Source organism: Drosophila bipectinata, chromosome 3L (assembly GCF_030179905.1).
Source record: "Drosophila bipectinata strain 14024-0381.07 chromosome 3L, DbipHiC1v2, whole genome shotgun sequence".
NCBI lineage: Eukaryota > Metazoa > Arthropoda > Insecta > Diptera > Drosophilidae > Drosophila > Drosophila bipectinata.
The window spans coordinates 16,399,396-16,423,019 of NC_091738.1; the positions used below are offsets into that span (position 1 = coordinate 16,399,396).

A 23,624-nucleotide genomic window follows, 5' to 3' on the forward strand; every position below is an offset into this window, starting at 1 on the left:
TGATTTAGCCTAAGGTTCTATCTTAGGCTTCTTGTCTTTTTCCTACTATTTGACTATTAATCAATGTAACTAACTATTTGATTTGAATGATTTTTAATTTCTTATCGATTATCATTCTTAGTTTCTTTTGTTTCTGATTTTTTTTTAGTATTGAATATTTATTTTATCCCATTTAATTACCTTTTCTAATTTATCGGAATTATCTGAGATATCTGAATTAACTTGAAGCAACGACTATTTCCCCTGGGAAATGGGAAACATTCCAGTCGCAGAGTAAGCGAGAAATTGCTCGTTTGTGCGATCAGAGCTATGTTTGGCATTTGCAGCCGGATTATGCAATTGTCACCGATTGCGTTGCAAAGTGGCGCCTGATAAGCGTCGCAAATTAAATTATATGCCGTATGAAGTGCGAGCACCAAAGCCTGTTACTTGGCCAGAGGCTGAGCCACAAGTTGGGGCTCTGCAATGCCACAATTCTTCAGCACGACACCCGGCGATGCTGCAACAGCCATCCCGAGACAGCCACTTTTTTGAGAGATCTCTCCACCTCGGGCCGGAGTTGGCATTGGTGCGGGCGAGGATTGGCAGCAGCCATCTTGTAGCTTGGATGCCAGTCGCCTCCCCCCCTGGTCCGACCATGGGCCCACTTGTTGTACACCGGTTGGCGTCAGTGTCGACTGTTGCAGACAGCGATCGACGGCGAACGATCGTCGATAGTTGCGACTTGGAACGTTTGTCTTGTCATGGGATGAGTCTGGGATGGGGGCTGGAATGGTTCGGACTAGGATGGATGCTGCTCCTGCTCCTACTGATGCTGCTGCTATAGCATAATTGGCAATTGGGGAATGGGAAATGGGGAAATGGCCGGGGGAATGGGACTCGGAATGGGCATGAGAATGGCATTGGGCTCACTCGCTTTTATGACTTTTTCTTTTGCCAACTGGCAGCTCCACTTGAAAAATGATTGGAAAGACATTTTCAGGGGTTTTAGATGAAGAAGGAAAATTTTGAACTTAGCCTGAAACAATAAAGAGACATGTCTTTAATTTATATAAGGGGTAAGTTAGTTAATAATCATTTTCTATTCGATTAAGTTTCCTTCAAATTCCGCCAAGTGTGCCAAACTAATGCCTCCTGTCTATCTGGCCCAGTCACATCGAAGTCGTGGCCGGATTGAGTCTGTTTTTGTGTTTCGGCTCAGCCAAGATTCCCCTCATTTCCTAACCTGCGATTTTATTTATTTCTCCTGATTCCCTCGGTTTCCTCCTGACCCCTGGAGAGTGGCGCCTAAAATTACACGAGACTTTCGAACTGGGCGGCTGTCAGTGCGGATTGCTCATCGGGATCGGATCGGAGATTTATTGTGACCGGGAAATGTCGGCTTGTCGGAGAAGTCAAATAAATGGCAGAGACAGAGAGAGTGTGGCGACTTGTGGCTGACATAAGCCTGAAACCCATAGCAGATGTCCGCGTTTCCACAAGTGCGGGCTCAATCCGGCTGTCTTTCTGGCGAATCCTGGGCAGCCTTTTAAGTACTCTGACAGTCATTATTGAACCATTACCAAATGAGCATTGCGCATTATAAATGAGCACATAAAACATAAACGTTGTCGCCGAGCCCGAGAGCCGATTACTGCAATTTAACACCCCCACTCTGATGTCCTTGTTTCCTCCTCAACTTCATCCTCCTCCCTTCATCCATATCCTTCCTGCCCAGATCGTCATATGTTGGTATATTTCCGGCGAAGAGCGACGGGCTCGGGAATTTGCTCATATGCTAAAGATTCTGAGTGGTTTGGTGGTTCGGCCATGGTGGTGCTGGGAACTGCGGTCAAATGCTTTAACTCGCACCGGGATTTCAGGATTTCGTCCGATTTGCTCCCTTGGCTAAGCCCCGACTCCCAAGTGGGATTATGTCACTTTCCCGGTGACATTTGCATTTTGATTGACAAACTCATTTACAGTGTGCAGTTCGATTGCCGCCCCGGTCCTTCATCCTGCGTCCTGGTCCCTTTGTCCTTGCCCGTCGTCGAGTGTGTTTGCTGAATGCTTAGAGATTTTCAATTACACTTATTTCCAGTAGCCTGAAACGGTATTTAAATGCTTTGATTTCAATTATTTGCCATTGTTTTTAGGGGTGAAGAGTTTATTAAATTTAAGCCCTTAATAAGAATTAACTGGCCTATTAAATCGAAGAGGCTTATGGGTTTTACGAAAAATCGGTAACAATAATAGAGGTATCTTATAAAAGAGATTTAAAGTTTAAATTTTAAACACGTATGATGACACGTAAAAATGATAAATAAAAATGAAAAATAATCTCTATTTTGAGAATAGTTTTCGTGATCATGTCTTCGGAACTTTGAGTCGGAATAACGTAAGGGATACCTTCCCGATCGAAGATAATTAAAATTAGCGCATGTGATTGAATTCCTTAACATTAATTCCGTTTTTAAATCGGCAGAAAATTAAATAAGATATTCACACATAAAATCACACAACACAAAGCATCAATCAAAGGTTTTTCAATTTTTCGATGGGAAAATGCGTATAGGTAAGGACTTACCTATTAGGTAAGTCGCCTAGAACTCCGAGTAGTTTCATTTTTCATCAAAAGCTGGAAACAAAAGTTCGGATCCATTTTTGGCAATTTTTAAGGGGTTTCATCATAATTTTGGCCAAAAATTTGAACAAATTTTGATTGTTTGATTTTTCCAATCTTTTAACGCAGTTCGAGGGGGGAAAGGGCTCTGATTCCTTAATGGTATTCTGTTTTTCGATCGGTTGCAATCGGTTGCAATAGGATATTCGCTTAAAAAATGTGTTAAAAAGTTAAATTTTGACACAAAAATAAAATTTTAAAGTGGCATTCAAAGATTTTAATTTTTTCAATGAAAAAATGCTTACTACTCAGTCAATATTTGGCCGATCCATAAATGATATACCGTCCCGATTTTGGAGTTCAGAGAACAATCATTTTCCATCAAAACCTAGCAACGAAAATGTTGACCATTTTTTTCAAATTTTTTAAGGGGTTAATCATGGTTTTGATCAAAAATTGATTCAAGTTTTTTTCGTTTGATTTTTCAAGTCTCTTGATACAGATTGAAAAAGAACGGAGTTCTGATTCGATATTGGTATTCTGTTTTTGAATCGGTTGGGAATTAGTAAACAAATTCGCTAAATAGTTTATAGAAAGCATTAAATTTTGGTTTATTAAAAAAAAAATCTAAAAAACCTTATTCGCAGTATTCATCTTTTTTGATAGAAAAATTTATTTAACTTGGCTAGTACTCATAATGGCTCATGAACGCATGGATCATAATGTTTTACCTTACCACTTTTAAAACTCTATGATTAGAGCAAAAATTTCAGGAATAAGTCAAAAATAAGCTCAATATTAACAATATACATTATAATTTTTAGATTTTTATTTACATATAGATAGATAATAGATAATTTTTATTTAGATTGCAAATCTTAAATCTAAAATAAAAGATCTATAAGGCAAGTACCGAATAATGAGTAGAACTCAATTACGAGTGTGGTACGAGTTCCGATATATTCATGTGACAATTTTTAATGTTTTGTGACAACCATTAAAGTCGAGCCCGCTGAAAATGACAACAATAAAAGCAGAAACAAAAACTGCGTGGCATCGGAAAAAAAGGGAAAGGTTCCATGGCTGGGCTATGCGTAGCATATCCTGACCCTTCATTCTGTCCCGGATCTCCGAAACCCGGTCCTGTGCAACCCCTCCTCCCAGAAAACAGCTCGACAGGCGTCAGCGGCGAGTGTTGTGACAGTTTTGCCGGCGAATAATAAAAATAAAAATATATTTCATTTTCCATGGGTTCTCTGGTCTGGGTCTGGTCTGGGCTGGGCCGGGGGTTCTTCTGGAATCATTGCCATTTTCTGGCTATTTTGAAATTGATATATGCATAAACCGCAGTGACAGATGTTGCAATTAAAACGGCATAAAACGCTCGAGGAGGGAGAGTGGTGCGGAATGGAAAAAAAGGGATCTCGCCAACCACCACCATTCGAGTTGTATCCACGATATATATACTATATCGAGTGGCGTGAAAAGTGCGCGCTGTCATCCTGACGGTCCGACAGCTCAATTGTCAAAATAGGTTTTAAGTGCCGGCGAGCGATTTGTAAGCGAAGTGCACTTCTTCTTGACACCATTGGTGTGGCTGTGGCAATGCCAATTCCAAAAATTCCACTACCAATATCAATTCCTATCCCAATTCCGGGCTTGAGTCTCGGTTCTCGGGCTTATCGGGGCTCTCAGGGCTCTCAGGGCTCAGAGGGTGGTCAATGTTGGCGGCCGCAAATGGAAACGCCCCATGTGGTTGCCACTCGTCGTCTGGCGTGTACCATCATGCTGACCCATTGATTGATTGCATTTGGCCCGCCACAGCCACATCTATAGCTATATGGGTATAGCAATAGCTACTGCCACGCCCCCCACAGCCTCTAGTCCGGCTGATGCTGATGCTGCTCCTGATGCTGATGCTGATGCTGATGCCCAGCGATTGCAAAAGCGCCACTCGTAAAACGCGCAACACAGCAAATATTGTACTTAACACCCGGAGGGGCACTTGCCCCGGACTCGGTTGATGCACTCTTCAAAAATTAGTGTATAAATCAGTGGGAAATAAATCAAGTATAGGTTCTAGAGAAGGTATAGCTTCTGGGGAAAGGTTATTGTATTTTAATATTTTTTTAAATATATTTAATTTTAGGATTCTTTAAGCTTTTCATTTGGAAATCCATAGACTTCAATAGGGACATGGTTTATAGACATGGTTAAATTTTTTTTTGTATAAATTTGTTATAAATATTTTTTGGCAAGTGTTTTTGGGTTGTGCTGCTGCTGGGTTTCGCCTTTGGCCTCGCCATGACTTGGCTTCCCTTGGAATTAATTCACGTTTGCGCTTGGCAGGGGCAACAGCTTTGGTCATTTGTTGCTTTTGAGCTAACACGTTGCTCTCATTTCCCCGCCGATGCTCAGCCGCGGTGGGTGGTGCCACCACCTCATCCTACTTCCGACCCACACCACACTTTCCCAGTCGTCCATCCCATGGCACGGCATCTCATTCCACAGCCATTGTACCACCACCACGTGGATCGTTCTTCTTTTTTGTTTCCCCCAGCCCACTTCCGTGCATATATCTTGTGCTGTGAGAGGTGAGGACACGCCCAGACCTTATGGCGCAATTCCATCGTGTAAGTCGCACTTTTTCGGTTTTATAGGTTAATTTGCTTTTATGACATTATCATAAAAATAAACCAAAACAAAAACGACAGGAAAAAATACAATAAACAAGCTTGCCAACACACGAGAGCGCGTTCGCGACACCCGCAAAAAACATTTGAGGTTTACCTCATCGTGTGGCATACACAGTGGACTCTCGGCGAGGACCATTTCCGGGATCCGGAATGCGTGTCCTGGGCATGCTGCGCATTAGTGCATTTCCCAGGGACTCCTGCGTCCTGCTGCCAGAATCGTAAAAAAAGGAGATCATAAAGCGGAAGTCCAAATATGTTAGTGGGCATTAATAGAGAAACTTTTTTCCCAAAAACTTTTCACAGCCAACGGCAAAGGGAGCACTTTTATGTGTCAATTGGTAATCGTTCTGGCTTTTTCACCCACAAAGCATGAAACCTTTTTAAAGCGTAGTAAATTTTAGACTCTAAACTTAAGAGCATAAAATGAAAGCCAACAAAAGTCTAAAAGAACTTAATCCCATCCCTCAAGTTCATCTATGTGGCAGCCCATTTCTGTTTAATTAAAATATTCATAAAAAATATCACGCATCATTAGAATACCTTGCAGTTATAGTTTTTTCCTTTTGGCTGTCTATTGCAATTAGAATTTAATTAGATTTTAATTTGTGAGCTATTTGATATGAAAAATATGCAAAAATATATGATGATCAGCAGCAGCAGCTGGGCGCATGAACTACTTGGAAAGTTTTCAAATTGTTAAACTTTTGATTTCGACACTGTTCTATATTTAGGATTATATTCAAAAAGTAAGGCTATTGTTAAATGAGAAATAATTTATTTAAAGAAAAGAAGAGGCCAAAAATAATATTTTTCCCCTCATAGAACTCTAAGCAATAATATTTGTCTAAAAATAAATTTGAAACATGTTAGTGGTAAGTGCAACTGGTATCGCCTGATATTTAATACCGCCCTGACCAGATCCGGCAAGATTAATTACGTAGGATCGATAATGGGAGTTAACTTTCGCGCAATTCAGCGATAATGGTAATGGCGGGCGATAAATACGGCCAAGTGGCAAAGAATTCGTTGATCGGTGATTAACGCTTTTGTGTCACCACTTAAGGAAGAACCACCAGCCCAGACACCACCAGAGCCTTGGCAGCAACCTTGTTGGCATTTTTAGTGATCGTGTGGCTGCAAGAGCTATCCGCTGCACACACAGATACCCAAAAAAGAAGAACAATCCCAGAACCGAGAAGTCAGTCGAGTTCGAGTTGGAGTTCTCGAAAGGTAAACAAACAAATGACTAGCCAAACAAAACAAATGGGCGTTGCCCCAGAGCCGTTGGGTTGAGTGGAAATCGAGAATGGTATTATATTCGTGCGCTTATTGTATCTCGTATCTGGTAGTTCCATTTCATTTTGGCTTTCTTTTGTTTGGCGGCCTCGCACCTGTCCATTAAACGCATACGGCCGAAGGCAGCCAAGCGTTCTGATTGGCGGTTCTCTGGCTCTGACTGGAAGCGCGTACTGCGAGATACAGTATCTTCCCCTCACGGTGGGAATTGTGTGTTGCTCTGAGAGCGATGCCACCACCACCACCTCAGTTGGCTGGGAGAGGGCGTTGCTGTTTTCGCTTCCAGTCCAGTCCACCCAAGGCGAGCGGCATTCTTGGCCCGAAACGGAGACGACAACGACAACGAAGTATCTTTTATGGGAAGTATCTTTGTCTCATTCTGGCAGCAACTGCAGCGGAATGCGATGCAGCAACAACAGCAACACTAGCAACATGAGCAACAGCAACGGCATTCGTTTGGACCTCGCAACCAGTTCGTGTTCGAACGTACTATAAGGTGCACACATTTCTGTGGAGCGTGTGTTTCGCCTTTTTCGAATCTGCCGTCGATACTTTTTCGTGTTGCGAGTGTTGCAACTTGCGCGAGTCTTGCCGTTGCCGCCGCCGCGTTTTTTACGTTTTTGTGTTGGCCAAGAAACAAGAAGAAAAAAAAAACAGCCATAACAAGGCACAAGAGTTGACCCTTTGTTTACGCTTTTGGCTTGGTGACAGATACTCCCTGCAATCCTTGAGATACTTTCCCCGTTTTTGGCCTAATGCCGAGTCGGGCTTATCGGCCGGTTGCTGTGTTGCTTGCTGTGTTGCCGGTGACTGTGAACATACGTAATCGAAGCTGAGCTGTTTACCAAATAAGCACTTCAGTTGACATTTAATGTAGGAGCTATATATCCTTCTTCCAAGGCGAGAGTGTGTGCGAGAGAGAGAGTGAGTGTGTGAGAGGGAGAAAGCACGAGAGAGAAAGAGTGATTTTGGATCTAGAGACATATCCTGTGGGATATGGCCGCCTATACGCAATTTGGATACGGAGGCTTCCCGTCGGCCTCTCAGGTGGGTTTCTTTATATATTTTAAATGTATATACATATTTTATTTAGTTTTATGAGAAGATATATAGGATAATAAAGAGTATTATAATCCGATATAAAGCATAGTTATAAATCGTTATTATCGTAAGTACTTATCTGGTTAAAAGATCCTTTTTCTTAGACTATTATTTTCTAAAGAATTTTACCTCAGCCCTCTCAAAACTTATATCATGAAATTCAAAAAAATAAATTTGGAAAAATATTATTGGAAGTAACTAACGAAATTTAATAATAATATTTAGAGTAAAGAAAAAGTATAGTAGGTAACTGATTTAAAAAAAATTATCTTTTTATAAAATCTAAACCTTTCTGAATCTTTCTTGCCTTACAAAAAATGATCAGTTGAACTTCGATCTCTTCTGCCCAAACCTGTCCAAACAATCCCTTTTTAGCCTTTGATTTTGGCGCTTTTTAAGTTTCCAACTTTTTACCAAAACGTTGATATTTATGATATTTAATGGGTGAGGAAAAAAGCTTTAATAAATTGTTCAGTTAACAAAAAACTCTCAGAGGGTCCAGGAGTACTTCATGATTTTTTTTGCAACCCGTCAATAAACTCATATATCTTAGGGCAGGTGCAAGGCCTACAAACAAAAGACTTCTAAATAGAAATCAAATGATGGGTTTGGTCTGCAGTTTATTTTAAACGCAACTATATTTAAGCCTAACCCGCTAAACTTGAATTTCCCAGGCTATAATTGCTTGGCATCCACCGAGATTCCTTGAGAAACGCGACGCCTTTTCCCATTTCGGACCACACGAGTCCAATTAAGTAAAATCGAAAAAAAGAGAAAACTTAAAGCAAAAAAAGTAAAAAGTAAAGAAGCAAGATCCGAAAAGCAAAAAGTCCAAGTCCAGCAATCAAAAGGAGAAGGTTACGGCAATGGGAGGTGCCGATGGAAGCACGCTCAGGTGAAACTGTTGAAAAGTCAATAAAATTCAATTGCGACGATCATAAATCATAAAATTCATAACCGTAAAGTGACAGCTGAGGGCAGGCCCTGGGAATGCGTTTGGTGGCTACGTGAGCTGCATCTCGGCGATGGCTCTCCGATCGGAGATCCCAGATATGTAGTCTTTCCATCCAGCGGAGGTCTCCTCCTCAGCTCACAGCCACGATCGATTGTGTCGGACCAATGACTTTGGGGGCCACACTGATCTACTTTACATTGTGTGTGCCGTGCCGGTGCAGTGGCGGAGCAAGCCGGAGTCCAGGTTGCAGACTCTTCTCTTCACCAAGTGGCGCTTGCAGTCTTACGCTATCAACTTGGTCATCTGCCCGAAAGGGGAGGGGGCGGAGATGCGGCGGCGGAGGAGGATGCGGGAGGATGGCTGGTGGGATCCAGGAGCCTCTGAGATACAAGTTGCGATTAGATCGCTGCGTTTGCGATTCACAGAAATTTCTCGGACTGGGACTGGAGACTGAGGACTTTGACTTGGACTGAGACTGAGACTGGGACTGGTACTGGGATTCTGGAATTGGTATTGGTGAGATGCTGCAAAAGCAAAAGCACACATGCCCGGCAGATCTTATCTGGCCACTGTCGCCTGCCAGTCGTCGTCGTCTGCAACTGCAACTGCCATTGCAACTGCAACTGCTATTGCAGCAGCACCAGCAACAGTCAAAGCAAACGTGTCCAATTCACATGACCATGGCCCAGTGGACTCCACTGGCGCTTCCTCGCATCTCCAGCGGAAAGCGGAGTCGTCCCTGGTCCTGGTCTCATGAATAATTCAGAAGCCAGATTCCTGGGCGCAGGCGCATAGAGCTCCCTATATGGTGTCGCCTATCAGATCAGTTGTCATAATTCTCATATTCTTCGCCAGCGAAAGAGAGACGGAGAAGGCCAGTCTGGGAACGGAGAATTGAAGAAGGCTCCTCCAACATTCCCATACCCAATCTGAAATGTATTTACTTTTTTTTTTTTACTAATTAAAATCACGCGGCACAAAAAAACAAAAACATAAAAAAACGCCTGAATCATTCATTCATTTGTAAAATTTTGATAAATGGTTTTGGCCTTTTCGTCTTTCCATGAATGTCTCCCTATATAGTATGGCCTCGAATCTCTACTACTTATAAATTTGTAGCATGACTCAATATTTTCCTTTATTAATTATGTGGCCTTCTACTGGTTTACTCACCTGTATTGTAGATTCTAAACATTCCCGAAACTGTCTGAAAATCTGAAATCGATCGCATCCGATAATTATAAAATAATATGCATGTGCAGCGATTTCGGGCGAATCAAAAAGGGTTTCTCCTCCTTCTGGAGGTTCTATTGTCAGATTATGTTAATGGCGCGGAATAATTATGCCTTTTTGGCGGGACGTTTGGGCATTTAATTTTGCCCAGAATTTTGCGCCACAGAAGCCGTGTAAGCCGGGCTCAAAATTGTTGCCAAGATATGACCTTTGGGGGCTTTGGTATTTCGATCAATTTGTTGGCTGTCCATCAGGATTCGAGGTGCCTCAGTTTACTCGCTGCCAAAGCTGTCCAAGCTGTCCAGGTTCCTGGTTGCAGGCATTCAACTTAATTATAGGTCGAAAAGAAATTGAAGGCATCCCAGCAAAAGTTTGCTCGTTTCACAGATTGCCCGGGGTAATTTTCAGAAGCCTTCGCCAGCATGTTCCCCGACTCCATCTCCGCCGATATACATCTTTGATGGGTCTCTGGCGTAGTCCCTGGCGGAGCCGCAGTCTGGGGCAGCCGACCTATAGGCGTTGGCTGCCACACCCTCATTGATTTCTGGCATTTTTAATGTCCCAGCCAACCAGTCTTGGGCTTGGCTTGGCGCATTTTGCATATTAATTGCCAGGTGACTGGCGCATGCCATAGGCAAAGCTGAGGAAGGAGGCTCCGTCCAAAAATAAGATGGAGGCCATCAAGTTGGATACCCTCCAACTCCAAGCACTTGAAATCGATTTGCTGGGTAATTGATGTGGCCGCCATTGCAGAGTCGAGCCGAGCCAAGCCGAGCAGGAGCGGCGGAATCCAATCCAGATTAAGGGAACCTAATCGCCGCAGGATTATTATGAATCCCATACAGCTTCTGTGCTCCTCGGCCGGCGGCACAGATTGTGTGTTAACACCATATTCGCTTACATGTTATCGATGCATCTTGTAATGGGCCTTCTGTCGATTTTTCGAATTAAATTCGCAATTATCCAGTGGTTCTCCTGGCGGATTTGGTGTCTTCAGAAGGCCGATATGGGCTGGGCAAACAACATGGCCGGACATCAATATTTATGAAGCCTCCAGTAGTCGTCCTCCGGACTTGTGGTCCGAAGCTGTGGAAAATTAGCCATTATGTGTGTGTACGTGCGTTTCCTGTCGAGTTGGTGATGGTGATGGTGGAGGTGCATCTGCTTTCAGACAGGTTTTCGCATCTTCCTGCTAAAGTTGACAACTAGTTTATCTCCAGAGTTTTCATAAAATCTGGATTATATTATGGGTTTCTTATTTCTCATTTTTCTTACTACTGTTGCGATAGAATTAAGGTTAAAGAGTGAACATACTTCGAAGATCCTCATCACCTGCTTTTGATAAAAACTACTCAAAAGCCTCTATTACCAATTTAATTTGAGCTCCATTTCCCATCAAATTACTTTCAGATAAACACTATCAGTTTTTGTTTGAAAATGAAATATATTTTCGCTCCAAATCTCTTTCCACTTCAGGCTTCCTGGAAGTCAAAGTGTGGACTATTTATCGCGTCTTCATATCTCTTATAAGGTGTTCGAAATGACCCTTCTGGAGTTTGAAGTTGAGGGAAAAATGCACCTCGGTCTTTGCTGTTGAAATAAAAATTTAAAATGGTCCCTTGATTAACATGCATTAGTTATGTAAACCAGTGGCAATACGTGTTTATATATCACTTAAGATCAGGGCTTGAAAGTATTTTTTAAGTACCCTAACAGAGAAAAGAATTCAAGTGGTTTGATTATCTCAATATAAGTTTATTGTATAATTTATGAACAATTGAAGATATCTTAGTTATTCTTACTTATTACATTATGTATTTATTAAAAATAAGAATTAAAGAATCACACAAGTAACATGTAACATTTTTTCTATCTAATTAAAATGGACTACCAAAGTCATTTCTTTCGATCTCTTACCATCTTAATTTAATCATAAAATGACGGCAAAGAGACGGCAAAGAGAAATTTGTGTTTCAATTTGCAATCCAAAGAAAAAAGGAAACCTTTTCTGACCCTTTCCTTGTTCCGATCTTACAGCTCCTGCCCCCGAACGCCCAGCCGACGGAGGACACTTCCGCGAACGTGAACGACGGCTCGCTGGTGATGACAAACGCCCCGGCGATGAGCCCCGCGGGTGGTGCGGACTGTCAGTCCGCCAGCCAAGCGGCCGCTGGAGGAGGAGGAGGCGGCGGCGGCAGCAGAGGCGATGGCTCCTCGGGGGCCCTCAGTCCAAATGCGCTTTCCCAGAACTCAAATACTGGGGCAGTGGCCGCGGGGGTGGTGGCGGGTGGAGCTGGAGGATCCTCGACCGGAGCCGTGACCGTGCCTGGAGCTGATCTGGCCACCGGTGGCTCCCTGGACGGCAGTGGTGTGGGCACAACACCCTCGGCCGGCGGCGGCTCCTGCTGCGAGAACGGGCGACCCATTATGACCGACCCTGTGTCCGGGCAGACTGTCTGCTCCTGCCAGTATGACTCCGCCCGCCTCGCCCTCTCCAGCTACTCGCGCCTGCCGGCTGCCAGTGTAGGGGTCTATGGTACGCCCTACCCCTCCACCGACCAGAATCCCTACCAGAGCATTGGAGTGGACAGTTCCGCCTTCTATTCGCCACTGGTAAGTGTCATACCCAATCAAGGAAAAATACTTTTAAACAATTAGTTTATATTAAAGTTCGAAGAGTTGTAAGCATAAAAAAGAATATTCAAAACAAAACAAAAAATTATAGAAATAATAAAAATAAAATTCAAACATAAAATAAATAAGCCATTATACAAAAAAAAACAAAATAATAGTTCAATGGTATGGTGGCACGGAAGACACGAACTGATAAAAATAAATTTTAGATAAAAAAAATTTTTTTATTTAATAAAAAAAAAAAAAAGGTGCAAAAGAAGGATAGCTTATGTTCTTTAATTGAATTATTATAATTAAAATAAGTAACCAATAAAATAAAATAAAAATAAATAAAAATCAGATCAGCAACCAAAATGTCAATATGAAGCACAAGATGCTCATGCAAACTCGTCCGCCGGAGACTGATGGCTCATAAATTGCTTGCACTGTATCAGAAGAGCAAAAATAAATTAAATAGTATTTTCCAGGACTGGTATATTGGATGACTGATAAAAAATAAAGTAAATATCAGAGAACATAAAAGGAAACCCAAGGAAACTCTAACAAAAAAATAAAGGCCAAGGAAAAACCCAACGGAATCTCGCAACCTGTGTGTTTTGACTGAACGATTGCTATTCTTCATATAATAAAACAAAAATATAAAAATTAATAAAAAATTCAAAGGAATAAAAAGTTTTAAATAAATATTTAGCTCCGCTCGGGTTTGGAGTTCAAAACGTTCTGATTGAATGAAAGACCTACAAGACCCTTATATAGTGTCCAAAGTTAGAGCTTCTATAAAGGCTTTATTACATTTTATACATTTTTTTGTTGGTCACACTGCAAAGCCTACTAAGATTGCTTTTCGATTACGTTTTTTATATATCGATGTATTAGGTATCAAAAATTTACGTATCGGCGGAGAATTCGTAAGAGGAATTTAAATTTCTTGAACACTTGATATTCATTTACGTTCGCAGAAATGCACTTATTTATAAGAGCTTGAAAGACACCTTATTAAACAAAAATATTTAAAGAGTTATATTTCTTTAAAAAGGTCAAAATTTCGTCCAGTGTTAGGGCCAAAAAGTTATCCATGAGCCATGGGCCAAGAGGGCTAAATGGATTATCTCAACGTATGACTTTAATTGTGTAGTCAGTGGCTTTTGTCCGCAGCTTAGGAGGGAGACACATCGACAACGACAACGAAACGACAACTTTGCAACAACAACAACAACAATAAAGAGAACAACACCAACAACAAAAACAAAAACAACATCGATTGCTTGTCAATGCAGTCGACTAAATCGAATTATCATTATGGCTGACTGAAGCTCAGTCAAACCTCATTTGGCTCCGTATCGGGGCTTTAGTTTCCCTTAGTCCCCATAGTACCCCCTCTTATTGGGGACCCCTTTGGGTCCCGTAGACTCTTTCTCTGTCTATCCATCTACCTAATTCATAAGACCTCTTACTCCGATGGATTCCCTGCCCTCGACGGTCGACACTCGACTGCCGGCAGCCGACTTCCATTGCGATATTTGATACTTTGCATAAAGAAAGGCAAAATCATTGGAAACAAAACATATTGCCCCATGGCCTCAATTACACTCCACTCTCTTCTGCTGCTGCCGTGTATGTGTGGGCTAATCAAGCTTATGGCCGAGTCTCAATATGTATCTGTATCTATGTAGCCGTGTATCTGTGTATCTGAGCCTGGTGTATCTGCAAAGTCTCTAAGTGGCCGCTGAAATGTACACGAGCACAGCATGACTGAAGCAAAACACACGCTGCCATTGCCTTTGGCCTGGCTTTGGCTTTGGCTTTGGCGTTGGCTTTTGCTTTTGGCCCGATTGAAAGGCAAACACAGCGCACATATCAAATTGGCAACAATATGTATAACAACAATGTGGACAGTATTTAGCCTTGGCAAATAACTTACTGTTGGAGATGAATAGGCCAAAATGAATCAACTGGAAGTGGTCCACAAAAAAGGGCAGACAAGTGTTTTCAAAGGACATAGGATAAAGGTTTTCATTAACCCAGAGAATAAATTAATTGATTTTAAATCGATTTCGAAGAGTTTAACTTCTATTCAGAAATCTTAAGAGAATTAAGAGACCCTTCCTCTGATAACTCCCTTCCTTTTAACACATTTCATAAATTGTTTATAATTTAGAGAAATCTGAAAACACTTGTCCGACTTTGTCAACAATATTTCCCCAATGTTTACGATGCCTGTAATAAGTACATTAGTTTGAATGATCTAATTAATATGAACAAAGACACAGTCTAATCAACTTGGGCGGCACTGCCCGGTTCTACTTCAAAAGAAAAACCCTCCTCGAGGAGGGTAGCCCCCCGGGAGGAAAAACAAATGGGGCGGAGACGGTCGCGGCAGCCACCAAAGTGTCATGTTAAATTGTTATTTACAACAACAGGAAATTCATTCCTCTTGGCAGCCACTTTTTTTCTGGCTTTTTGCTTCGTTTTTTTGTTGTTTTTTTAGTCGTTTCTGGCGGGGCACCTGACCGACTGTCTTCTTTATCGGGTGGCTTGCCTCACAAAGCGCATACTTTTAATTAAGAAAATATCTCAGAACGCTCGATAAGATGTCGTTGCTCAATTTCGTTGTGAGGAGGTGTTAATACGCGGGATACGGAATACGAAATATGGGAGGGAGCCTCCTCTCGGAATCAGAATCAGAATCTCATTCACACCTGACATTTTGGCCTGGGCATTGGCACGTCATTCCGATTGGTAAATAAATCAGTGCTAGGGCTTATACTATATATGCCACTTCTGTAGATCGGGATCCCGAATACCTGTTTAAACGACATTTTGATAAATATATTTGTCACTCGACAGCAGCGGCGGTAGACTGTTTACCGAGAAGCCACTCGACTCGAGGGGCGGGGTGAAAAATTAATAAACAACGGCATACATGATGTTAAGCAATTAAAAATGTTAATACCGTTTCATAAATCACAAAGACCACAAAAGCCCGGATTCGACAGGGCCAACCAGATTGGGCCGCCGCACCATTCGCCGCATTCGGCGATCTGGCCAATAGTTGTCGCTCATAAATCCGCCTGTCATTTTCCGAGGGCATAAATCGCAGCATGCCACAGCCAGGCAGAGCCACAACTACTACCACTCCAATCGAATCTCCAACCGAATCTGAATCTCGAACCGCCAAATTGAAATTAAAATTCAAAGTGTCAGCCCGAAAAGCCAGCTTTCATACTCAATACCGAGTATAATAACAATAATCGGCGCTCTGGCTTAGATAATTTTTGTCGATTTTCGGAAAGTTGTTGACTTAAATTATGTATTTTTTGTATCGATCGGTGTATCTGTCGGTAAAATATGGCCATCTTTGGCATTTGGCTTGTTTCACTGCGAAATATGCTGCCAAATTATAAATTCCATGTTAACAAAATTGTCAACTCTGGAAACTGTGGGAAAATGCTTTGTTCGCTTTTGTTTGATTTTGGCCAACAAACTTAATAACTTAATTCTCATTCAACGCTGAATTCTTAATCGTTTCAGAGCAATCCGTACGGGCTGAAGGACACTGGCGCGGGCCCGGAGATGGGTGCCTGGACATCTGCAGGACTCCAGCCCACCACGGGCTACTATTCCTACGATCCCATGTCGGCCTATGGGTAAGAATATTTTCTCTCATTTAATTCAATTAATTATTAAAGGATAAAGCTGGTAAAAAGTAGACCCTCGAATAATAATTAATTGCCCTGACCTGGCCCGGTGGCTGATGGGAAATAAATAGAAAGCCTTTTAGGCCAATTTAAATACATGAGCCTGCGTATCAAATGCAATCGCGCGCCCATAATTAATTACAAAATATTTGCGAGTACTTGAAATTGATTTGAATTTAATTGCTTGCGGCGGCTGCGTTTTCCTCCTTCTCCTCCTGCCTTGGTTCTGGAGCTTTTCCACCGATTTTCCACATTGCCTGGGGGAGGAGCTCCAGAGTGGGCTCTCAGGAGGGACAGGCGATAATAAAATTTGAATTGTTCGAAACTGTATGAGAGCGCGAAATTATTTATTTATGATTGCTGCAAAATAATAGCAGTTAATTGCACGCCACAGCGCACAGCACATACCATTCAAAAGGTTTTTTATATAAAAATACACTGTAAAATAACAAATTTCATTTAGGGATATTTAATTTAATAAAAAAGTAAAAAGAATATAGCTTTAGTACATTTTTCTCTGTGCCCATGTGCGTGATATACCAGAATAAGCTTTTTAATCATCACACATCAAATAAATATTGTATTATATGCATATTTTTTGAGCCGTGTAGGTGTACATACATTAACATTAAAAGTATGTACACACGTGGGTGCATACATAAGTGCGTAAGCACATAGAGAGAGAGTTCCACATCGGATGGGGCAGGAGGCAGGCCGAGTCCCCACCAGTTCGATTCCGAATCCGAATCAGAAACAGAATCAGGGGGAAGAGCGCCGCAAAGTGGCAGAGTGGCAAGCCGGCTGAGTGGCATGCAACGGCTGCGGCTTCCCGTTGGACGGTTCCTTATGGTTTGGGTTTTTGGACCCGGCTTGCGTGCGGAAAGCCCATGAAATCGAGCTGGCTGGCGGCATGGTAGGATTGGGGGTCTGAGGTACTGAGGGACTGGCACTGCAGCCAAGTGAATGAATGAGTGAGTGAGTTGTAAGCGATGCATGTGAGGAGTGGGCAGAAAGGGGGTTGACGGGGTGGTGAGAGGGGCCAGGAGGGAGGGAGGTGTGAGCCGCAAATGAACGCCATGTTGGCCGCCATATTGAGCGACCATACATACGCACATACTTGCCAATATATCAGTGTGTGTGCGTGTGCGTATGTATGTATGTATGTGTCACTGTAAGTGTACATTTAGACAAAAAACCAACAATAAACATTGTCATTAAAATTAATATTAACATTCTAAAATTCTATTTTTTGATAAACTGTATGTTTTTAAAATTTGATGATCTTGATCGTCCAAAAATAAAAATTTCCGGCATTCCAGTATTGCCCAAATATTTCATCCAAGCCATATTGCAGTATTCGTCCATATTGTACCTAAATAATACATTTTTTACAAACCATATAGTGGTATAGTTTCATAACAAAAAATTAAAAAAATTGATTTTTTTTAAATATGTATGTTATTTCATATTAAACTTGTAACTTTATTTTCTTAAAAAACAAACTTTTTGGGAATATTATTTGATTTAACATTTAAAAAAAGGAAGGGAATTATTGTGGGCCTGAGGTATAAAATTTTATTATTTTCTACGTAATAACTAATAACTAAGTTTATTTTCTAGGTAAAACCTAATTTAATAGAAAATCAATCATAAAATACACATATCTTGTATGTACATATATTATACTTTCTTATTTATATCTAAAAAGCTTAGTTTTTAGTAGAAAAAGGACCTAATTTTTTTATAACTAAATTAAAATACAATATATTTTGTATAATTTTTATAGAAACTTTTTAAAGCAAATAATTTTATATTCTGACTGGCAAGATTAGCCTTATCAGGCCGAAAAAATGAATTTACAAGTAATACTATTAGTTTTTGATGTATTTTTGTTAATTATTTTTAAAACTATAATTTTTTCTCCGTGCAATTGTATATATATTAACAAGTTGACAAACATTTAAGAGCGAAACGATTGCGCTTTGTTTTGTTCATCGTCGCAAATTGAGCCGGGGGAAGTGGGAAAACTCTACGGGAGTTGGAGGAGGGCCATCCAAGAGGTGGAAAATCCAACTGACTGACTGAGTGACTGTCCGTCTGTAGCGTCTGTCTGGCAGACTAGGCTTTGGGGGACTGGGGGTGGCAATGACAGCCATCGTAATTACCGACTGACAGGCATGCCCGTGTCTGCTCACGGGAGCCAATGTCATTTGGTGGCATTATTTGTTTGAAATGTGTGCTCGCCGCTGTAAATCGCAACTCGGAGATAATGGCCGCCGTAATTGGTGGCTCCCAAACCGAATTGCATGTGTTCATATAAAAGCTAAAAATGTAAATGTATGTAAGCCGGTCTAAAACTAATAAGCGGCTGAATAGCCGACCACATACCACGAGTGGATGTGGCCACATAGCCGTATCCGTCGTTTTAGCCATCGGTCGTGTATTTGTGTGAACAAGAATGTGATTTGTTAACAAGATTATGGCCCGCTAGCAAGCACTATACATATATGTATTATACATATAGTCATCTAGGCCCACTAGCACTACTAAAAGCCAAATAATTTTTTTTTTGTTTTTGTTTACGAGTTATGCCGAAAGAACGCAGACACATGTATATACCAGGTTGTAGTCGCGGGCACTGCAATTATATGGCGAATGCCGAGTACGAAAATAGGATGCGTGCCAATTACGGACAAATTGATGTTTGTTAGCTTGTAAAACATAACAGCACAAAAAGCCCACAAAGCGTATCACTCGGATCCGTCGAAACGGTCGAATCCGTCCAGCTACCGACGCGATAATTATATAGTCGTTCGTTCGTCCGATGTTCGGGTTACGTGGCTTAAATTACGGGCTTCACAACCTCCAGTCACGGTCATTGGACAAATCTGATTCTTGTTGCTATATATTTTTAGTTACAAAAGGGGATAAAGTCTGCTATACAGACATTAATAGTCTATGGAGGCTTACATATATTCTCGATATAACAAAACTACATATTAAAGATTAACTTAAGTTATAGAATGGATAGGAATATTTTTGCTTAATTCTATAAGCTAATATAATTAAAAATCATTCTATAAGACAGTAGACATAATCATGAAATATCCAGCATCGAAAATAAAGACCAATAAAGTGGTTCGACAAGGAGAAAGGACCCTGAATTTACATTCCACGGGCAATCGTCCTTTATCTTGTTGTAAAATTCACCGCACAAACTGTTGATTGTGGCACCATAAAAATCCCCATGAAAAGCAACCAAAAATACAAAAAAGAAAAGAAACCGAAAAAATAAAACAACCCAGTCGAAGGGAGGACGAAATATGGTTTGGGACTCGAAAGTGAAAAGCGGATGAGCCGGATGTCCACCGGAGTACGCATGGGTTGGGACTTAATTTAGCTAGGAAGTGCTCAGGGCAGAGGATTCAACTCTGGATTCAGGACTTTCCCCCCACGATGAGGCCATAGACCATTATTGCGAAAAGGACTCGAAAGAGGTGGGTGGTTGGTTAGGTGGTTGGGGTAACAGCCACAGCCTCTGGTGGGTTAAAAAATGCGATAAGTGCACTGCTGGAGTTTCGTACTGGAAGTGGATCACCCGGTTGCACCCACTTGTCGTCCTCGTTATTGCCGGAGACGCTCTTTTTGTGGCCGTGCCCTGTTTCACAACTATGTTTTACAATATTTTGACGTTGTACTACAGCAACCCAGGACTATGATACAAAGGTTCTGGGCCAGGGACTCTGGGGGCCGTGGTGGTGTATGTAGGATAGTAGGAAAACATCAATTTGAGTTTTCCGCATTTTTAATGAATTTCCATGTTTTATGTTCGTGCTGCCTGTCGAAAGACTATGCAATTAGTTTCAGAGTAGTGTAACAAATTAAAATACTGCTGTTTAAGCTTTTTAAAGGGTCTTGTCTAATATACTCTTTATTTCTATATTTATAGCTATGGAGCCAGTTATGATCTCGCAGCTCGTCGTAAAAACGCCACAAGGGAGTCCACGGCCACCCTGAAAGCCTGGCTGAACGAGCACAAGAAGAACCCGTATCCCACCAAGGGGGAGAAGATCATGCTGGCCATTATTACCAAGATGACGCTCACCCAGGTATCCACCTGGTTCGCCAATGCCCGGCGTCGCCTGAAGAAGGAGAACAAGATGACCTGGGAGCCCAAGAATCGCACCGACGACGATGACGACGCCTTGGTGTCCGACGACGAGAAGGACAAGGAGGACATGGAGTCGAGCAAGGGCAACCAGAGCGGCAGCTTGGCCAAAGGTGAGGGATTTGGGAAGGATATTCGCTTTCTTCTTTGGTTTTACAGCCGGCTGTTTTCTGTTCTTAATTGTTTCCTCAGATGAGACCAAAGAGGAGGAGGATGCCATCGATGAGGACCAGAAGTGCTTGGGCCAGGCCAATATTCTGCGAGCAGGCTTCGGTTACCCCTCGGGAGGGGGTGGCGGAGGCGGCTACCATGGCGGTGGTGGTAGTGGCTCTGCCGGTGGCTACCACCCGTATCATCAACAGCATCCCGCTCACTACCAGCCCGGGCAGCAGGGGATAATGCCGACGCCGTTCCACGGGGGCGGTGGCGAGGCCAAGGTGCACGGGACAAGTGAGCAAGGGGATCCAAAAAACCACCTAGGCCGGGACTGTGGCGTGCCGATTCCAGCTACCAAGCCCAAGATCTGGAGTCTGGCCGACACAGTTGGCTGCAAGACCCCGCCGCCGGCCTACATGGGTCACCAGGGGGGTCATCCAGGCGGGATGCCGCTGCAGCAGCACCAACAATACCCTCCGGTTCAGATGCAACCAGAGCTGGCCCAGGGAATGGGACCACAGCAGCCGCAGCAGCAGCAGGTGGGTCAGCCGCAGCACCACCACCATCTCTTCAATGGAGCCGCGGCGGGTCATCCCTACCTGAGGCCGCACACCACGGCATACGGGGGTTTTCTAGGGGCTACGACCCAGCAGCTGCATACTACGAGCAACAGCAACAGCAGCAGCAACAGCAGCACCACCAGCAACAACTGTACTCCCTACAGCAGCAGTATGCCGCGGCAGGAGCAGCAGGTGGCCACCAGCAGAGGGAACGCGAACGGGAACGTGAACGGGAGCGGGATCGGGAGCGGTACACCTACCATCCATACTACGGCAAGTTCGGAACGATACCAGCTCCATCAGCTGCAGCGGCAGGCACATCCGAGTCAGCGGGCGATGGGGTTTCCCGAAGCCCAACCCGATACTCCACCCCAAACTCCGCCGAATATGAAGGTCCTGAGCGGAGCTTTGAGTCTCCTGCCTACCATCGCTTCTCAAGCCCCTATGACCGCTACCTGTCGCAGCAGTAGCACTAATGCCTTCGGCTACTTCTCGGCCAGACTGGGGGAGTACTCGCCCCGGGACGACTTCAGCAGCGGGAACAGCAGCAGCAGTAGCTCCTCCTCGCCCCATCCGCACCAGGAGGCCATGTTCAAGCCGCTCTTTAGGAAGTTTGCCAACTAAGCTGCCTAACAAAAATAAAATCAAGTTATATATTGAAATCATAATTAAGGGCCCAGTGGGATTGTGCAAGCATGTTCGATGACGAATGATGGATTGTGTAATATTAATCGTATACCGCATCAAAAATCTTATTAATAGAGATAACTTCAAGTTTCATTCGAGTTATGCATCGTCGTATTTAGAGTACCAGATCAAATGTTTCTCTTCAAAATGCAATTTAAGCTTAGGTTTAAATACTAAACTAGCGCAATAAGATTGTAAACTGTGATACGTTTTTCATTGTCTAACAGACTTTACACTAAACACTTTGTCTCTATGAACACATAATCTAAATAATTTTAAAATTCGTTTAATAAAATTCTTTATAATCATGAAATAGTGCGTGTTTTTATTAAAAAGGGAAGAGTTCTTTTTTTTCAGGGTAATATAAAATGTCCAATGACACCTATGACAGCTTACATAGTAAACTGACTTTTGCCAAAAAATAAAAAAACTATTTTCGTTTGTTAATTACCTTCTCAAACCCTCGAATGATTATTGATTTTTAATTTATTTGCTTTTCCCATTTTTTCAATTGGATCTTTCCGCTAATTACCTTTTTTTCTGCGACAAGTACAATGGGCTTTTGAATAAAAAATTATAACATTAAAACCAGTGCCATTAATCGATTCAAAATGCAATAAATTAATATTTCTTTTTCAAAAATATGGCTCGAGGGGAAAACATGACATGCGAGTTACAAAAATGGGTTGAGGGTAATTAGGTTACTTTTTCTGACATATTTTATAAAAGGATTTTATTAGGAGAGGCTTTTGAAGAGTGGAGGTTCTGAGAAGTACCTAGACTTTGATGATTATTATGATTGGTGGAAATAATGGTATAACCCAAACTTTAAAAGAAAATAAATCATCCAAAATGGTTTTAAATTTCAAGGCTTTTACCATAAAGAAGCCCAGTTTTTGGCAAACAAGTTTGCAGATACATTTGTCCATCGGTATGTTGTGCAGAATTGTCGCGCAAATTGTCAAATATGCGCGACATGGAAACCGAAACAAACTTGGCATCTTTGGGCCTGTTCGGTGTACAAGGGAAGTTGGCGTTTATGGGGAAAACAATTTGTAACGACTATCGCCGCTTGATAAATTAACATTTAGCAGTGGCTCGATTATGCAACAAATTGCCAATTCAATTGAAATTGACAGTCGACAGTCGATAGACGACGACAGACGACAGTCGGCGGCGGTCGAGGAAGGTAAACTAAACGTAAGTTGCGATGCTGCGACTGCCGCCGTTCTCGTATTTGTAAGTACAGGTGATTAATTTGGTTTTGTTTGACACACTTTACATATGTAGAGAATGGCCCACGTGGATGGGCTGTAGCTGGTACTAGCAAGTGCCACATGTGGCGAGTGGCGCTCACAAATGCAGCTAAGCTAATTTCTTGAACGGTTATTCAGTGGGTCTAGATTGTGCCATCAGCGGGACATTAGTTCCGTTCCCATAGTTCAGTTTCGCTTTATGGGTTGTTTTACAATGCTAAATGACCGCCGTGGTACCGGGCATAAAATTTCCCATTACCAATCAGTAAGCCGGTTAAATTAATCGTATCTGAAAGCCAGAGATGAGAGATCCTTTTGCTTGTGAAGCGATCTCGTTTATGGGCCATAAACCATGGGATCTCCGGATCGGTACGGTGGCTGAGATGCTGTCACAGCCACTCGACATTCCCGGTATTGTTTCGGAACAGTATGGATTGGATCTTGGTCGGGGTTTTGGTCACCAGCGGCGAGGATATACGACAGTTAACTTATCTTGCATCCACTTAACGTCTTGCGGCCATAAATCAATCCTATGGCCGAAATGCTCGATGGCAGCCAGCAGGCGAATTAATCACTTTGAAA

General features: G+C 42.4%; 1 protein-coding gene across 2 annotated transcripts; it reads left to right on the forward strand.

Annotated features, from left to right (window-relative positions):
• Positions 1 to 7,042: 7,042 nt before the first annotated feature.
• ara (araucan) lies at positions 7,043 to 22,099 on the forward strand. 2 transcript variants are annotated; one of them, XM_017235562.3, is made up of 5 exons: positions 7,043 to 7,641; positions 11,921 to 12,496; positions 16,049 to 16,164; positions 20,165 to 20,496; positions 20,576 to 22,099. In XM_017235562.3, the coding sequence occupies exons 1-5, from the start codon at positions 7,591 to 7,593 to the stop codon at positions 21,721 to 21,723; spliced, it is 2,223 nt and encodes a 740-aa protein (XP_017091051.2). In that variant the 5' UTR covers positions 7,043 to 7,590; the 3' UTR covers positions 21,724 to 22,099. The 2 variants fall into 2 exon arrangements, with proteins under 2 accessions (XP_017091051.2, XP_017091052.2); XM_017235563.3 differs by lacking the exon at positions 7,043 to 7,641 and having other exon boundaries at positions 12,287 to 12,496; positions 16,051 to 16,164.
• The last annotated feature ends 1,525 nt before the right edge of the window (positions 22,100 to 23,624 follow it).

Bases quoted from the DNA above. Each gene is read 5' to 3' on its own strand.
- ara (XM_017235562.3), top strand. From the start codon at position 7,591: ATGGCCGCCTATACGCAATTTGGATACGGAGGCTTCCCGTCGGCCTCT. The intron at 7,642-11,920 runs GTGGGTTTCTTT...CCGATCTTACAG, and splicing joins GCTTCCCGTCGGCCTCTCAG to CTCCTGCCCCCGAACGCCCA. The intron at 12,497-16,048 runs GTAAGTGTCATA...TAATCGTTTCAG, and splicing joins CCGCCTTCTATTCGCCACTG to AGCAATCCGTACGGGCTGAA.